The 16,475-nt window shown below is 39.0% G+C and overlaps 3 protein-coding genes across 4 annotated transcripts; all 3 read right to left on the bottom strand.

Moving 5' to 3' along the window:
- Positions 1–290: 290 nt before the first annotated feature.
- LOC140778895 (probable aspartyl aminopeptidase) lies at positions 291–6,198 on the bottom strand. The gene is made up of 10 exons (XM_073123794.1): positions 5,962–6,198; positions 5,765–5,858; positions 5,534–5,669; positions 4,430–4,702; positions 4,192–4,342; positions 3,799–4,038; positions 3,360–3,492; positions 2,822–3,003; positions 2,232–2,344; positions 291–533 (listed from the first exon to the last, which is right to left on the bottom strand). Exons 1-10 carry the CDS (start codon positions 6,139–6,141, stop codon positions 425–427), a joined length of 1,611 nt encoding a protein of 536 aa, XP_072979895.1. The 5' UTR covers positions 6,142–6,198; the 3' UTR covers positions 291–424.
- A 411-nt stretch (positions 6,199–6,609) lies between these two features.
- LOC140778906 (CAAX prenyl protease 2) lies at positions 6,610–13,370 on the bottom strand. 2 transcript variants are annotated; one of them, XM_073123807.1, is made up of 11 exons: positions 13,283–13,370; positions 11,780–12,051; positions 10,955–11,644; positions 9,384–10,883; positions 9,247–9,309; positions 8,933–9,154; positions 8,720–8,831; positions 8,496–8,567; positions 7,867–7,929; positions 7,606–7,686; positions 6,610–7,013 (listed from the first exon to the last, which is right to left on the bottom strand). In XM_073123807.1, exons 4-11 carry the CDS (start codon positions 9,633–9,635, stop codon positions 6,880–6,882), a joined length of 999 nt encoding a protein of 332 aa, XP_072979908.1. In that variant the 5' UTR covers positions 9,636–10,883; positions 10,955–11,644; positions 11,780–12,051; positions 13,283–13,370; the 3' UTR covers positions 6,610–6,879. The 2 variants fall into 2 exon arrangements, with proteins under 2 accessions (XP_072979908.1, XP_072979915.1); XM_073123814.1 differs by having other exon boundaries at positions 8,798–8,831.
- On the bottom strand, positions 13,230–16,245 carry LOC140778884 (uncharacterized). Its single transcript, XM_073123783.1, has 2 exons — positions 13,475–16,245; positions 13,230–13,370 (listed from the first exon to the last, which is right to left on the bottom strand). Exon 1 carries the CDS (start codon positions 15,666–15,668, stop codon positions 13,515–13,517), a length of 2,154 nt encoding a protein of 717 aa, XP_072979884.1. The 5' UTR covers positions 15,669–16,245; the 3' UTR covers positions 13,230–13,370; positions 13,475–13,514.
- Between the last annotated feature and the right edge of the window lie 230 nt (positions 16,246–16,475).

Genomic DNA, 16,475 nt, shown 5'->3' with positions numbered 1-16,475 from the left:
CTTAGGAAGAAAGCACAACTTCTCAACCAGGAGAACCAGGCCCTCTTGTCTGAGCTGAAGCAAAGACTGGCAAAATCCAATGCAGCTCCCAACGCCACTCCCATCCCTGATCTGAATGCCTCCCCGCCAACAGCAAATAAAAGCCCTAATGGCAGCAAGCCCATGAACTAACAGGGACATGTTGGAGGTCCTTTTGGATGCTTTTGGGTATATCTTTAAGATATATGTAATCTGATCACTTTGGCCTTACGGGCAGCTTTATAGATAATATATAATCTTCCTATCAAATCTAATTGGAACCTGAATTGTGTTCTTACTGGCTAATGTATTGATTACATTATCTTATCAAATTAGCAATGAATTCCAAAATTTTTAAAAAAAAACGAAACATTTAACAGAGGGAGTAAAAGGAATGTGAGGTAACCTAAAAATCCACGCTTAGCTTCTTATCGATATCTGAGAACGTTTTGAAGAAGGCCGTGAAGTGCTTGTAAGCGATATCCACGTCTTCTTTGCCGCAAATCTCCCGCACGCTGCATAAAAAGTTAAGAGATGCTAATCTAACGAGATGAAATGGCAAAGAAAGGAAAATTAACACGCTTGTCCTAATTAGTACGAATAGCTTAATTTCAAGTTTACATAACCAAAATTATAGATTAAAAGAAGAACCCATCCAACTTTGCATACCTAAAATCACAAGCAACATTATTCTTAGGGAATATTGGACAGTAAGAAACGATCTCAAAAGAATGATAGCGGGTTGATACAACTAAAAGGAAAAAAAAAAAACGAAGACATTTAAGTACAGTATCTTTTACGTAAGCTCTGCTCCGTTCACGTTATTATTGTTGGATTCCCTTTTACAGATGGAGGTCCTTTGTCTGAAATAATATTGCCTCGATCCGGTGACTGAGATTTTCGGTCACATATTAGTGGTAAGCGTAAGCACCCATACATAATAAGGACAAGGAAATTTTGATCCCTAACATTGGTCTATATGCCTATCTGCATGTTAGGAAAGAATTGGCTCCTTCTCAAATTCATTAAAATAAAGCCTTTGTGGGTTCTAATTACCAGAAATGATAATAGTACGTGAAATAAGGGTAGAGAGGGATAATGAGTCAAAGATAAATGTCTGAGATTCGACGTGAGGTCAATGTGTATCTAAAATATAAGTAAGACAATAGCGTTACATCAAAGAGAGGCATGATAGATTAGTCCTTTCGTACCCGCTCGTTTGACGATGAGCCAAAATACGTCATGTGCACTTGAGTTACAAGTCCCGTCAGACGTCTACTTAAACTCATTTGCAATGATTATATCATTCAATTCAGAAGAAAGAAAGAAAGAAAGAAAAGAAAAGAAGAGCTCATTTATTTTCTCTTGCTATTCGGCAATGACGAATAGTCAACGACGACTCAAGTAAGGGCGGATGCGGTGCTAATGGAGTCCAACAACCACCGACCCGATCTGACCTGACCTGACCTGACCTGACCTGGAACCAATATATCGAGTCTGAACCCGATAAATCCGGAGGGGATTCCCCACAATCCGCGTTACACTAAATTCCTCCAGCCTATGCGTGGCTGCCTGAATTCGGCTGCCCTCCGACTTAACAGCCAATTAAAACCTGCCAAAGTCCCATGACTACATAACTACGTTGCAGCTGAAACTATACTGAGTTTGGGCTGGGCATCTATTCCCCTAGAAGGTTACTAAACTAGCTGCAATCTTTGATAAAAAAATATATACTAAACTTAGCTGCAACTTAGGTTAGGTCCATTTCAAACCAACAAAAAAAACATACAAGTTAGGTTAGCTCACTACTGTAGTTTAGAGAAGTCTTGAATTCAATTGATATTTAGTAGATTTTTTACTTCGTATTATCTGGACGTGTTGCCCGTTTCTTAAAAGGGATCACCTAGCTGTCTAAATATAATGGAGATGACTAACATTTGTTTAGTCATTTGTCAGTCTATAATTACACTTCGGACTCGCAATTAATCGAACACACACAAAATATAAAACAGAAAATTAACTGCAGCTTGAAGAGGCTGGAATATTGTGAACAAGATGGGTTTGACATGAATGGATATCAGAAGCTGAATACAACGGAGCATCGAAACGTTTCTTTTAAAACAAAACGATCTCTAATATTTAAGACTTTAATGCATTCATTTTCTTCCTAATTGCATGAACATAACAAAGAGGTCAGATTGAGATGAACAAACCTGTGCATCGAGAGCTGAGGAATTCCACAATCTACGGTCCGTATACCAACACCTGAAGCAAGTATGGGGCCAATGGTAGAACCACACCCCATATCATTTCTTACAACAAATTCCTGCAAAGATTTTCTTATGTTATGCTCGTTATCAAACGTAATCTACAGCACGAGCTAAATACAATTTTCAGATGTACTGTAATGAGCGTCCATCTACTTGTCTGTCTACATCTTTACGATAAACGTATATACAAAGCACACTGACACTAGTCACATGCAAAGGACACGGTTGATGAAAGTTTGAGTACAGATCTCATCAAATGGATAGCATTGTTGCAGTTGTCCCAATATTTATCAAGCACATGACATTATTGTTAATTAGCTCCATCTTAAAATAATAGAATATGCAGAGTAACCATTTTCCTGAACCTGAGTAGTTAATTATTTTAGCTAACTAGATTGTTGGTAAACAAAAACATACATACAAGCATGCAATTATTTTGATTTCGTTAATTTAGGCCAATTAGAAGGACCTAATGAAGAGAGATTCATGAAGTTCAGCTAGCGATGATAACATATATAGTCTCAAGGCAATACCTGAACTGGAAGATTATGGATATTTGCAACTTCTTTGAAAAGAAAGGCTGTTACAGCACTTGTAGCATAGCGCTGATTAGCATTATGCTTAATGACAAGCCCCTTTTGCAGCTCTGGTCTGTGGTGATCTTCGTATTTCTCAGGAAAATTAGGGTGCAGACCATGAGCCATGTCTGCAGATACTGAGCAAAGGAGAAAAGAAAACATCTCATTGTTGATAGTGATTGATTTAATATATAAAATTCTTAATGTTGATTGACCATATAATGTACCATTAAAAACAAGTTTCAGTATCCTGGCTTTTTCATCAGACATATAAATGCAGTCAATACATACATTGTGCCATTAAGTACTAGAGGTGCCGAAGACATCTACATGTTCTGACCAGGCAAAATGCAGAGGTCACATTCTCTAAAAAATAGCAGGTCACAGCCACTAAATCATTACTAAGTGTGATTTTATTATAAGAGCTTTATAGTATAATACTATACAACAACTTATTTACAAAATTACAAGGCATTAGAGGTTATCAGTATACCAAGAAAAGAAGAGTGTACTGCACGCTCCAAAGCAGTCTCCCCAATGGACTGATGAACCAAAGAGTCAACAATGCGTCTCATAGCCTGGAACATGGTTGGTGCTCCTGCGCCTTGAATTGAATTTGACCCAACCTAGAAACTGAGACTTAGTATCATGTGGCATCCGAAAAAATAAAGGTTGTGAACCTACAATTTGGATGAAACATTAGACTTACAGATTAACATGACCAAATTCAATATAGTACTTGTTGCCCAACAGGAACAACACATACAACTTTGTTCAGCGAAATCGATGGAATAATGTTTTGACACGGTCCAAAGAGAAAAAAAAGGAAAAATAAAGAGGAAACGATGCAGAAAAAAAAGTAAGGATGGAAAAACTGCCTATGTACAAGAAAAACAGAACATAAGAAAACAAAACAGATAGGATGAGCATACCTCTTCATTATCAAATAAGGCGATCATTCTGATAGCCTTCTCATTTGACAAATCCCCAGGCAACTTACACGAGTCCACAAGAGATCTGAGTGCACAAAAACTAGAAGCGAGATTATCAAGCCTACCAGAGAAGATGAATTCATTATTTGCACCACCAAGGCAGCTGGGTTGAGTATCGCATACATTCAACTCCATACCAATTATTTCATCAGCATTGCAGCCAAGTTCCTCAGATAACACCTGAAAGGTAGGTAGATATTATTAAGCATAAGTATCACCTTCCAACAGCGAGGACAGACTATCATGATATCATCATTACCAAATCCACCATACACTGGCAATAACAGAAATCTCACTCTGGTTAACATAACAAATAATTACAATGGAAATTACCTGCAAAAGCAGTGAGTGATGGGGAACTTTTGGAGAGCTTGATAAAGTAGCTTTCTCTTCAGATTTTGTTTGCGTCTCTTCTAATTTTGTTGCAAGTAGTGGACAAAGGTGATTCTCTAGGTTTGGCTTAAATCCGTCAGAGTTAACTGAGCTAAAAGGAGGAAGAATAAGTCAGAGAAACAAGAGAAAACGATGCAAAATTCCAAATTCATATCTAAAAGAGGAAATAAGCTGCAACCGGTCAAGATGTATGGCTAGTGTTGGTACACGTAGCAAAGGTCTCTTCACTTTAACAAGCTTATGCAAAAACGAACCATCCCCAGTTTTCAGGATGACTCTTCCAGCTAAGCTTAGGTCTCTATCGAACCATGTGTGCCATAAGCCACCTCCATATGTCTGTACGTTTACCATCAGGTACCCAGACTTTGTGGATGCAGACCTTGGTTTCAATTTTAAGCATGGGCTATCTGTATGAGCAGCAATAACGTGAAAACCGTTGCCAGCTCTATACCTGCAGAACAAAGGCAACAGCACTTTATTAGTTACAAAGATTTATTGTAACGGATGCTAAACCAGGAAACAAAGGGAAAAAGAAACATAAAGAAGCAAACTAAGGAAGATCATACAACAAAATTATCTGAGGCACCTGCACCAACTATCTTAGATGCCAATTTCAGTTTTCCTTCTGCAAAGGGTTTAGGACAGACTAATCATCATCCTAATACTCAGATCACACTTTGTCCCCGGCTTAGTATTTTCGAAACTAAGATGCCGTAGCCTGCCACAACCTACTAGCTTGACATGCATTCAAGCACTGCTATTACGTGCATTGTGGACTAAAATTGCAGAGTAAATCTGCTAATATAGCGGGGCCAACACAGGGAAACCATAATACACGAGATCTGACATTAGTGTACACCGAGTTTGTTTGTTCCCTTCTATCTTCATACCAACTCTTAATGTTCTCAGTTCTTAATTTATTCTTAGAAAGTAACACCACTGTACGAAACGGCAGGCACTACCAAAAACAAACCAACCACTCCATCTACTTTTAGTAAGCTCTTCTGTGATTAATTATGTTAATCAAAACAAACTGAGCAGTGCAGCTAATTCACAAATGTTTAAGAAGCTACCAAGAGTGTCACATAACCCAAAATCCTACTCAAGGGTTATTGCTGTACAACAAGTGGGTCTACAAGTCACTCTGGAAATTAGATGCTAACAACATTAACTTTCTACACTTCCTGATTAAACTCTAACTGCATAACCTTAACTTGTTTAATAACTTCATCGCCCAGCTAACATATTTACAAACTTGAAGAGGAGAGGAATAAAGACTCACTTTTCTCCGATCGCAAACGCGACCAAACAAGACATGTTACGCGTGAAGAAGTATCGCCCACCAGGCTGCAGATCCCAATCATCATTCTCATTCAGCAAATGGAATCCAGCAGCAAGCAATTGCCTTTTCGCTTCAGCTGGCATTAGAAGAAAAACACGACAGAAGATTTAACTGTTGAAATTTGTCAACTCCATCATACAAGTAAATTGATCAAACAATTTGCATGCAAACCAGTGGCGTGGAACTGAGTCCAAGACTCGTTCAGGTAATCCAAAAGATCCCCCACGATAGAAGACGGAAGGCTTTCCCCCGTGTTGGAATCTTGCTGCAGGACAAGCGAGCATTGAAATCGAAATCGAAATTAGAACCCCAAGCAAGAAGTAAGAAGAGACGAGAAGAAGATGGTGAAGGATCCGGGGGACACTAACTTGGGTTGGGCGATCTGAGCTAGAGCATAGGAGACGAGAGGCGGAGAACCTCCCCAGACCCCGCCGCCACGACGGGTGAGAGATGGAGGAGAGCGGTGAAAGATAGGTTCTTGGCGGGGAAGAAGAGAGAGGAAGCGAAGGATGAGGAGGTCTTAGTAGTTGGAAACGACTCAGAGCCATCGCCTAATTTGCTCAAGATGAGATAGATTTCGCGGAGGAAGAGGATTTCTTTTTTCCTTTATAACTGCACGTTGTCCCTACGGAGTACACCCAAAGTACTTTTTAATAATATCATACCATTCACCTTAACAAAGCCGAATAGTATAAACTCGAGTTTTTGACCATACTAGCCCTTTTTTTTTTTTTCTTTACCGAAATAAACTACCTCAAACTTATTTATCAAATAAAATCTAATTCATTATAGTAATTATAAAATCGCTGAACTGCTTTTTATGCATATAATTTTTTTTTAATTTAATCATTCATATCTAATAATAAAATCATTAAACCGATCAACATTTTTATTAAAGCTACAGTAAATTATAGTCTATTTGGTAATAAGTTTCAGGGAAAATCTATTTTGATTAAAGAGAAAGGGTTTAGATGATTACTCATGCAAACTCACCATAAAACTGAAGTAGAAAAAAGTCTGGGAAACCATCAGGCATCAATTACAATAATTTCAGGTTAAATTCTTTCTGTGAACAAGTAAGAATTGCTCGAGACAATCAACAATTGGTGAGTCAATTAGTATGCTAACAACTTAACCTGCACCAGAGCTCTTCCCTCTTGTCTCAACCAGAATAAGCATCTCAATCAACAAAGATTACAAAACAAGGTGAACATTTTCTAATTAATTCAGTTTTGGTCATATCGATTGTCGTGAGAATTGCTGCTCTCTACCATGCAGTGGCAGTATTACTCCCAATAGCAATAGCCGTGCCAACAGCTACAGCCATCTTTTCTGTTGTTGTAAATATCCGGAGTAGTGGCTGGAAAAAGAAGCCAAAAGAAACCCACAAAACCGGCAGCAAATGCTATAGTCGCCAGTCCTGCAAGGTAGAAACAACAACAAACTCAACCAATGTTGACAGAGTTCTGAAGAAATATTCTCAGCTGGGGAAGAGATATAAACACGTGCTTTGTAAGTGACGACTTGAAAAGCACTTGAAGGGAAAGGGTGAAATTTATAGAATCACACTCTGAGATGTCTCTCATTTCATTCAATAATTATTATTGCAATCAATTTTAGTAGAGCCCCGGTGGTTATAGCCTTATAGAGCATCATAGAGTTCATGAATAAATAAATGTGAAGGCATACATGGCAACCATTACAACTAACAACAGCAACCAACTAAAAGTAAATGGGTAGCTTGAGGAGCAATTTTAGGTCATGTTCAGGCTGATCTAAAATATTGGAAAGGAATCAAGATGAAGTTCATCATGAACAAGAGATAACTAGGTGTATCAAATATGCATTGATGTGGGAATAGATGAACTTCAATAGTTCTCATGATAACTGTGTTTAAAAAGCATATTTGCAGACACATCACCCAAGATACTAATTAGAAAGCTAATTTCCACCAAATTATAAGCAATAGATTCCCCCAAAATACCGAGTATCGTGAGAAATAGTTGACAAACCTCTTGTTCGCGAAGCAGATAAAACAGGCAATCCCATCACATTACAGAATATGTGAGCCACAATTGGAGACATCACATTGCCTATCCATGATAAACAAATAATTCTCATGTCAGCATACCTAACCAATTCCATAGACTTTTAGATAAAGCCCATGGATAACATCAAGGAGACGTGGTTTGGAGCAACTAAACTAGAGAAGAACTGATTCATAAATCATAATACATATATCCACGTTGAATGAAAAGTATGGGCAACCAAACCTGTTCGAGTGAAGAGAAAAGATGCATACCACCCAAAAGCCACAGTATAACCTAGTTGGAGACCTGGCGAAAACAATTGCTACTCAGGATATATAACTAAGAAAGAATAAAGCATCCAAATATTAACTTACAATGTTTTACAACAGTGAACCAAGTGTACTTGCATTCCATTGGAAAACGAGTAAAAGAGATAGTGGAAGATTGTTCTTCAAGAAAAATATTCCAAGATATTTAAATGATCCACAAGTCCTATTATGTTCTAGATAGTTTACCTCTTGAATTTCTTAATAGCTGCATAAGCTTGTAGATAGGCACAAATAGTTTCAAATATTCTACATAATGTAAAATAAGAGGAACAGTGGCCAGAGAAATGTTTCTCACAAGTAGAAAATCTTTGCATTGCATGTCTGAAGTTCAAACCAAGCAAAAGCTAAAATCAATTTTGTAAATGAGAAACTCCTAACTGATCTGGATGCTAACAGAATAAAGTAGACCTCATTACCACATAATTAAAGAAAACTAGATAACAGGGCCCCTTATGGCAACACACAACACAAAATATGGTGTATTTTACCAATTATGATTAATTGAACTTGGAAAAAGGCCATCGAGCAAAGAAAAGAGGGTACCTACAATCAGGAAAGCTTTCCAAAGGTCATATCCTTGCCAATAACGAAGCTCCAGAAAATGATTTAAGTGTGCTGCCCAAAAGATAAAATTTACAGCGTGAGTGCCCCACAACTTCCACAGTAGGAACATCTTACTGCATAGAGAGTGGAAATTACAATTACAAGCAATGAAGGAAATTTAGAAGTTTAGAGATACTCCATTTGGAATAAAGATACATGATTACCTAAGCTGAAGAAAACTGGGCTAAAAAATATGATATTGTAAATTTTAAATCCTCCACAAAGAAGTAGAGGAATCATACATGCTCTAAAAACCAACTCCTCCGTGAATGGTGCCTGCTCAACAAATGTCCCAACAGTGAAAACAAAAATCATAAAAAAACCACAACAAATCAAGGCAAAGTAGAAACCAACATCAACAAGGGAACGGTCCTAACCACTACATAGTTCCTCCAAGCCATAACATCACAAGCACGCGATGAAATCCAAGCAATACACTTCCGTGCATAGATCCCAACTCGCTCATACGAACCAACTCTACGGCAAGAGCTCACTCGACAATCCCCTCTCCATGAATCAATCAGCAACCACAACTTGAACACCAGCGATCCAGCATAGAGAAGAGACGTCAAAAGTAGAGGAATCACCACAGCTTGCAACTGCACGCATCAACGTACCACATCTCACTCACAATGTCAAACTGTTTCCTAAAACTTTCCGAGTCAAAGAGATCAAGAAACCGACAGCTTACCAAGTGGTCTCCTCTGACCCCAAAGACGCCCAATATTTGAGAAACCACCTCCAATCTCCCTAACTATTGAATGAAGTCTAAGTTAAGAAGAAGTGTGCGAGAGATGGTATAGAGGAGGAGAGGAAGGAGAACCTTACTCCGAGGAGAATGGAGGTCGCGATGACGGAAGCGATGGAGGAGACGATAGCGCAAACGAACCTTCGGATCAAGAAACTTTCGAGGGAGGTCGGAGGCGGCAGGCGAAAGATTAGGGTTGGGGAGTATAGGATGGCGACGTAGAAGAAAGCCATGGCGGCGCAAGCCGATACAGCCGACGATCCCGATATGGAGCTCGATGCCGCCATGCCGGCGGTGGCTTCTCCGATACTAGGGCTCAATAACGCCACCATTAGTGTCAACTAGGAGACGAGTCAATGTAGAGACGGGATCGAGGAGACATAGATCCGCGCCAAAGATCTCGGCCTCTCTCGCTCTTCCCCTTTTCCTGTTCTTTTCTTTTCCTTTATCGTTCTATCGTCTCTTTGTAGTTTTCCACTATAAATTGCCTTTTTATTTTTGTTTTCTCGTTCGAGTTATAAATGTTCATTTGTTCGAGTCGCTTGACAAACACTACTTGACCACCTTATTTTTCACTTCTTTGATAACTCTTCTTAAATTGATAAATTTAGTATAAATTAGGAGACCAAATTTAATCCGATGCGAATTTGTGGACTCAAAGTCTCAAACTCAATCCATCATCCATCAATCTGGTAAACGAAATAAAAACTTCGAGAATTATGATTAAATCCAAAGGGAGAATGGACTGCCAAGGAAGATAAGCCTTATCATCACTTGCATAAAAGTAGAACATAAATTTCAACCCACTTGCACTTGACAAGCGATTGAAGTAGTTGGAAGAGGTTACAACTCTGTATGTCACTTTCACGGTCCTGCTTATACCTGCATCTAACATATATCCTTCTGAATATAGCCTTACATTCACAGCAGATTAGAAACAATGCTACTTTGTCCATGTGAAGAATAACAAACTATATTCTACAGCAAACTGAACTTAGAGGATGCAGAAAAGAATCTTAGGACTGCTGTGCTAAATCACTCAGATGGAAATATGACTATTATAAACTGAACTATGAAATAGTCAAGTCATAAATGAAGATATTCGACAGTTAAATGAGTAATACATCAAGAGTAAAGCATCCAAAAGAGTGGACCTCCGGATCGTCTACTGATAAGTTTAGAATATCAGGGGGGCTATTTCTTACTGGTAAATTTAGAATATCAGAGGACTATTTCCTACTGATAAATTTAGAATATCAGAGGACTATTTCCTACTAATAAATTTTACTTCACTCTTGTTGGAAAAACAAAGTTGCACGTGAATTAAGCAACCAACCAATGCTAATCTTCTTAGTTCACTTGGGAAGATCATTTACAGAACTGGTCAATGCTTTGATTTTCATCAGTGAGCAGCTTTGGGGCATTTCCAATTCTAGTGCAAATGCAGTAGCTAACATCACCACTGAATTTTGAAGTAAAACCCTATCCTTACTTTCAGGTGGGGGTGGCAGGGTTTCAACATCTCTTTTAGAGATTGTATATCGGCTTCATTTAGTACTGATTTGTCTCCAGACACATAGCTGAAAAGAAAATTATACTACATTAATTTTTTCATTGTAACAAAAAACTAACAAATGAAGCCAAAGCATACCTAGCCAAATCGCTATAGTGTGGAGAAAAATAAAATAATAGCCTTTGAAGCAGAAGTGTCGCAGCCTTATGATTTTCTTCACACATCTGGTTCTGCATCAAACCTCTTTGCCACCTGACATAGGCATGACAATATCTCCAGATTCTTTTATCAGCTAACTTTTGCAAATTGTTGCATGGAATTAAAATATTTTCTAAAATCTTAGCAATGATAAGCGGCATATTGTGAAGGATTTATGCTTCAATTTTTGTCTGTCCTATGTGATGGCAGCATGCAGAGGATAAACATTTGTAACGAGTAGAGAATTAAGACATATATACTAATGAAAAATAAGATATTTCAAAGCAATGGCAAAGCAAATAAAATGTATCTGATTGCCCATTTACTTAGCCAGAGTTACAAAAGTGTAACTACTCCACAATATCACATTGTTGCTTGTAATGTCAACTGATGAAGAACAAATCTAAGAATATTGAAGAACTTACTAGCCAAATTAAAGATTGGACCAAGGCTCCCTGTGATCAGAATTCTGATGGAAGGTTACTCAGTCTGATGGTGTGTGATATACATAACAAACAGGCAAGATGACAAGAAGATATCCTCTATTCTCATAATTTAGTTGAGGCAAGTATCCGCTGACAGATATGAGGAAGTCCATAACATATCTGTCTTGTTTCAGCTGTAGAATTACTGCCAAAAAGGAAAAGGAAAAGGAAAAAGAATAAAAATTTGTCACAAATATCAAAATATGACGGCTGACTTTAAACCAGTTGCAAACTCACAAAGATACTGAAGATAAACTTGCAGGTGGTGCACTTGCGGTACCTGTCATCAAACCAAAAGTGACCTTCTCTCTTCTTCAGCTTCCGAAAAGAAGCACTCAGACACATTCAACAAACAAACTAAGATCTTTCAGAAGATGATGGCAATGCCAAGACCACTCTGATACATACAAGGGTCTCACCCCCATAAACAGCATATTTATCATCTTGCTCTGGATGAGCAGCCCTTTTGCTGAGTCCTACAAAAGATGCACTAGTAGCCAGTAGCCACAAATTACGGCCATCCTCTAATCACTTGTTAACATCACCCTCATCCTACACCATGTGCAAACATAATACTAAAAATAATAGATATAAATCATTACTGACATTGAGCAAAACAAAAGTTAGCTTCCTCTTTTACCCTTTTTCTGTACCATGAGGATGTTATTATTCAGGAAAAGAATACAAAATTTGAAAATACTCAATTGGGCAACTACCAAAAACTCTCTTTAAAGTTGATTTCAGCCTTCTAACCATCAGTTTTTGCTTCTCAAGATCTAAAGAAAGTAATGTCAAACGTCTCTGTGTAACTTATCTTCTTACTTAATAAAAAAGTTTAAAGACACCTCATTTTACAATGTTACCGGAAGTGTTGGAGAAATGTTTATTTCACCAAATTAAGCAAAAGAATAAATAGCCCACTAGAGAAAGAATTAAATGAAAATTTCCTGGTGCAAGAGGGTCTAGTCTATGCAGGTTCTGCGGAGAACAAGATGTAATCAGCTTCACCTAGCCACAAGGAGTACGATCCTTGATGCTTCACTAAACTTTTGTATTAAAAATAATTATAATTATTTGAATTGAATCATCGAAAAGGAGCATAGTCCACACTTTTTTAAGCAGTCCCTACTTTATAGCTGCATTACAACATGCAGAAGGGTAAAATGCAGGATTGATTTCCATATATCTAGATGTTATATTACTGCAGACATCGTGGTTCCTCAAATTGGATGCTGAGTCATCAGTTTCAGTTTAAATAACTAATACCATATATTAGCAACAATAGCTCATAGGGTAAAGTGGACTTCTTAATCAAATGAGGATGATGAGATGCTAGTGAAAACTAGAATATCTTTTAAGCAGTGAACTCAATTACAGAAAGTTATGCGCACAATTATGATGTGTTTTTCAAAACAATTATATATAAAAAAAGATGAGCCAACAATCAAAAAAAAAAAAAAAAGGAAAACAGTAACATATTCGACAGATCACCATACTCATTGCATCTTTGTCATATAACTGATTGTGATACAATAAAAATTATTCATTGTATACAAAATTTTTGGTAGGTTTTTACCAAAAACCAATTAATACATTACACAGCAATATGCCATTTGATTTTTGCAGTTAATTAATAGATGACACACAATTGGGCTTTTCTAGTTCCTCTGTTGCCCCCCTTATTAAAAGTGCTGCTCCAGTGCAGTAAGATAGCATCACAATAAACAACTATAAATGCTACTTCATTCTGTAGCAAAGAAAAGGAAACTGCTAGAAGGGGCACCTGTAGTCTTTGACCAAGTTTTCATGGCGTGCAGCTGCTACTTGCCTATAGACCCTTGTCATGAGCTATCATGGAGAAGTTATCTCAGCTGAACATGAGAAACATAAATGCGCACAAATCAGAAGGATGATCAAAATCAGAAAGAGGGAGTTGAAAAGGGACTGAACAAGAGAGATGTAAGTGAAAGCTTACAGATTTGTCTCCAACCAGATGAAATTGCACAATTGTTGGGTTAACCTATCAACTGCCAAAAAACATCATTATCCAAATATTGAACTGCACGATGCTTCTGGTCTTCACTAAATCCCTTAAATAAAACACTGTGTGTACAAGAATCTGGATGAATATCTTTCTCATGCATCTCACCATATAGCCTCATCGCTTCACTCCAGTTACCTTCATTGCAGTGCCCATCTATCAGTAAAGTGTATGTATACTTATTTGGGGTCAATCCCTTGTCCTGCATCTCAAGAAAATGCTGATAAGCCAATTCAGTTCTCTGTTTTCTGCATAGACCATTTATAAGGGCATTGTATGTTATCTCATTGGGTTGCACGTCATCCTCCACCATTGTCTGTAATAAGTTATATGCAGCTTCAAGGTTACCTCGCCTGGCTTGGGCATGAATCAAAACAGTGTAGGTCACAACAGACGGAGACAAGTTATTCCGAATCATGCTATCAAATATGCCCTTTGCTTCTCTGAGGCGGCCCCTCTCACAATGGGCGTGAATTAGGCAAGTGTAGGTCACACAATTTGGCTGAAAACCATCACTAATCATCTTCTGCCACAATCCATATGCTTCTTTCAGATTTCCCGTCTTGCACAATCCATCAATTAGAACATTGTAGGTGACCGTATTAGATGAGATGCCCCTTGCTATCATCTCCTCCCGCAACTGGAAAGCTTGAGAAGTGACACCAAGCATCAGCTCTCCGGCTATCCTTGTAGTGTAGGCAAAGCAATCTGGCTGCAAACCTTTGCGCAACATCTCATCAAAAAACTCCTTCGCCATTGCAAGATTTCCCATCTTGCATGAGCCGTTTACAAGAATAGTATAAGTATACACATCAGGCAGAAACCCAGACTCGATCATCTCCTTCTTAAATTTCTGAGCTTCCTCCAATGAACCTGACCTACAATAACCATCTATAAGAATGTTGTATGTTCGTAAGGTAGGGGCAATATGCGCATGTCTCAAATGATCAAAAAGACAAAGAGCCTCCTTTAAATTTCCCGTTCGACAATATCCATACATCAAACAGTTGTAAGAAACAACATCCTGCACCAAATCCATCTTCCCTATCTCGAAGAACTTCTCTCTAGCCTCATCCATTCGTCCACATCTACACAACCCATAAATCAATGCATTATACGTTGCAACACTTGGCGTCACACCCCAGCCCTCCATCTCATCCTTAAGACCCAATGCCTCCTCAACATAGCCTCTCGTAAATAACCCGCTAATGAGAGGGTTATACGTATAAGCTGATGCTTTCCCTGACCTCTGCATCTTTTCAAGCAACCTCTCCGCCTTGTCCAGCTCCCCTTTCTTCGACAACCCATTGATGACCACATTGTAAGTGATATCATTTGGCAAGCACCCAGCATCCTTCAACTCCATTTCTCCGAGAAGCTTAAGTGCCTCCTCTGCCTTCCCTTCCTTGCAAAATGAATCCAGCATGGTGTTATAAGTGACTATAGTGGGCTGTATTCCAAGCTTCACCATCTCTTTATAAATTCCTCGCACCTCAACCCACCTATCCGTGTCGCGCAAAACCCTAAGAATCCTATTACAATTCTTGATGTCAGGTGAGAACCCATTTGCCGCCATCTTGTAGAAGGTTGATACGGCGCGCTCCACCATCGAGCACTTGGTGTACATCCACAGGAGGAGGTCAAGGAGCTTCCCAGTTGCCTCGGAACTAGCGGACCCATCGATTAAGAGGTCTACGATCCCATGAAGACCCAACCGGAAGACCCGTTCCGCGATTGAATAGGTGGCACGCATGAGGTCGGCCTCGGCGAGAATCTCCAGAACAGCACAAAACGCCATCTCCGACCGATGGAATCCCGGTTGCCTCTCGGCCCAGCGAAAGAATCTGAGAACGATGCGCGGATTACCACGGATCGAATCGAGCGCGGAGAGGAAGAGTTCCCGATCGGAGATGAAGGGCTTGAGGTCGTCAGGAGCGAGGAATCCGCGGGTGAACGCGTTAGGGTCTGAAGCGATGATAGAAGAGACAAGGGAATCGAAATGGGGGAGATTAGGATTCGTAGACGAGAAGGTTTTGAAAGAGAGGAAGGGGAGGAGGCGGCGAAGGAGATTGGAGTTCGATAATGCGGTAGAAACTAGGGTTTTGGATGTCGTGGTTGAGAAGAGCATGAGGGAGAGGGGGAAGGGGTTAGGATTAGGTTTAGGGTTACCTTATTCGCCTCCTCCCCATTAGCGAAAGCTGCGGAAGGAGAAAGAAGAAGAGAGGAGAAAAGAGGACTTCGAACGTCGAGGATGTTCACTCTTGTGAGGTGGGTTTTGGTAAATATATGAGTCTCAACAGGGCTACGCGCAAATGTTACTTAAATACTGCACCACAAGGAGAGCCGCTTCCTTTAAGGGAATTTGCGTGAAACCCCTCGGAAAGTTCAAAATTAGACAACGATCTAATGTGGTTTTATACAACTCTCTCTCGATAGCCGATAGGGCTGGCTGCGTGCAAATGTTACTTCAATACTGCAACAACCGGAGAGGCGTTTATTTAAAGTCGGCAAGTTAAGTATTTTCGTAAAACACCTCGGAAAGTTAGATATTAGATAAAAGTCGAGCTGGTAGAGGAGAGTTAAACTATCTATAGTCGACTAAAATAAAATGAAAATTTTCTTTTGCAGTGCTGTCTGAGATGACTGATGATGTCAACTTATTCTTACTCATATATAATATTGTGTCCCAATTGATGTACATTATCTCACGGATGACATAATCAAGCGCCAACTAGACTCGTATCTTATCCAATGGGGATAGCTATGGTCGCCTGGGGCCAAAAGATTCAAGTAAGTCAAAACGAGGAGCTGCTCGTATAATAAATTCTGTGATGCTAAACCATATAATTTTTCTGATTCCTTTTGAGCCCATAGTTTTGGGCCCAAGTAGGCCCAAAATTTATAAGAACATACTCATCCAAAATGAAGACTACAT

Source organism: Typha angustifolia, chromosome 3 (assembly GCF_048772165.1).
Source record: "Typha angustifolia cultivar Huaian chromosome 3, ASM4877216v1, whole genome shotgun sequence".
Lineage (NCBI taxonomy): Eukaryota > Viridiplantae > Streptophyta > Magnoliopsida > Poales > Typhaceae > Typha > Typha angustifolia.
The sequence above is the reverse complement of the archived record's forward strand: the minus strand, read 5'-3'. Positions and strand labels throughout refer to the sequence as shown.

What these genes read in the sequence shown, in the direction of transcription:
- LOC140778895 (XM_073123794.1), bottom strand. Translation starts at nt 6,141, where the DNA reads ATGGCTCTGAGTCGTTTCCAACTACTAAGACCTCCTCATCCTTCGCTT. An exon ending in ATCACTCACTGCTTTTGCAG is followed by an intron (nt 4,039 to 4,191) that starts GTAATTTCCATT and finishes CCTACCTTTCAG; the next exon opens with GTGTTATCTGAGGAACTTGG. An exon ending in AGTACACTCTTCTTTTCTTG is followed by an intron (nt 3,004 to 3,359) that starts GTATACTGATAA and finishes TCCTTTGCTCAG; the next exon opens with TATCTGCAGACATGGCTCAT.
- LOC140778906 (XM_073123807.1), bottom strand. Translation starts at nt 9,635, where the DNA reads ATGGTGGCGTTATTGAGCCCTAGTATCGGAGAAGCCACCGCCGGCATG. An exon ending in CGACCTCCATTCTCCTCGGA is followed by an intron (nt 9,310 to 9,383) that starts GTAAGGTTCTCC and finishes TTCATTCAATAG; the next exon opens with TTAGGGAGATTGGAGGTGGT. An exon ending in CTTGGAGGAACTATGTAGTG is followed by an intron (nt 8,832 to 8,932) that starts GTTAGGACCGTT and finishes TTTGTTGAGCAG; the next exon opens with GCACCATTCACGGAGGAGTT.
- LOC140778884 (XM_073123783.1), bottom strand. Translation starts at nt 15,668, where the DNA reads ATGCTCTTCTCAACCACGACATCCAAAACCCTAGTTTCTACCGCATTA.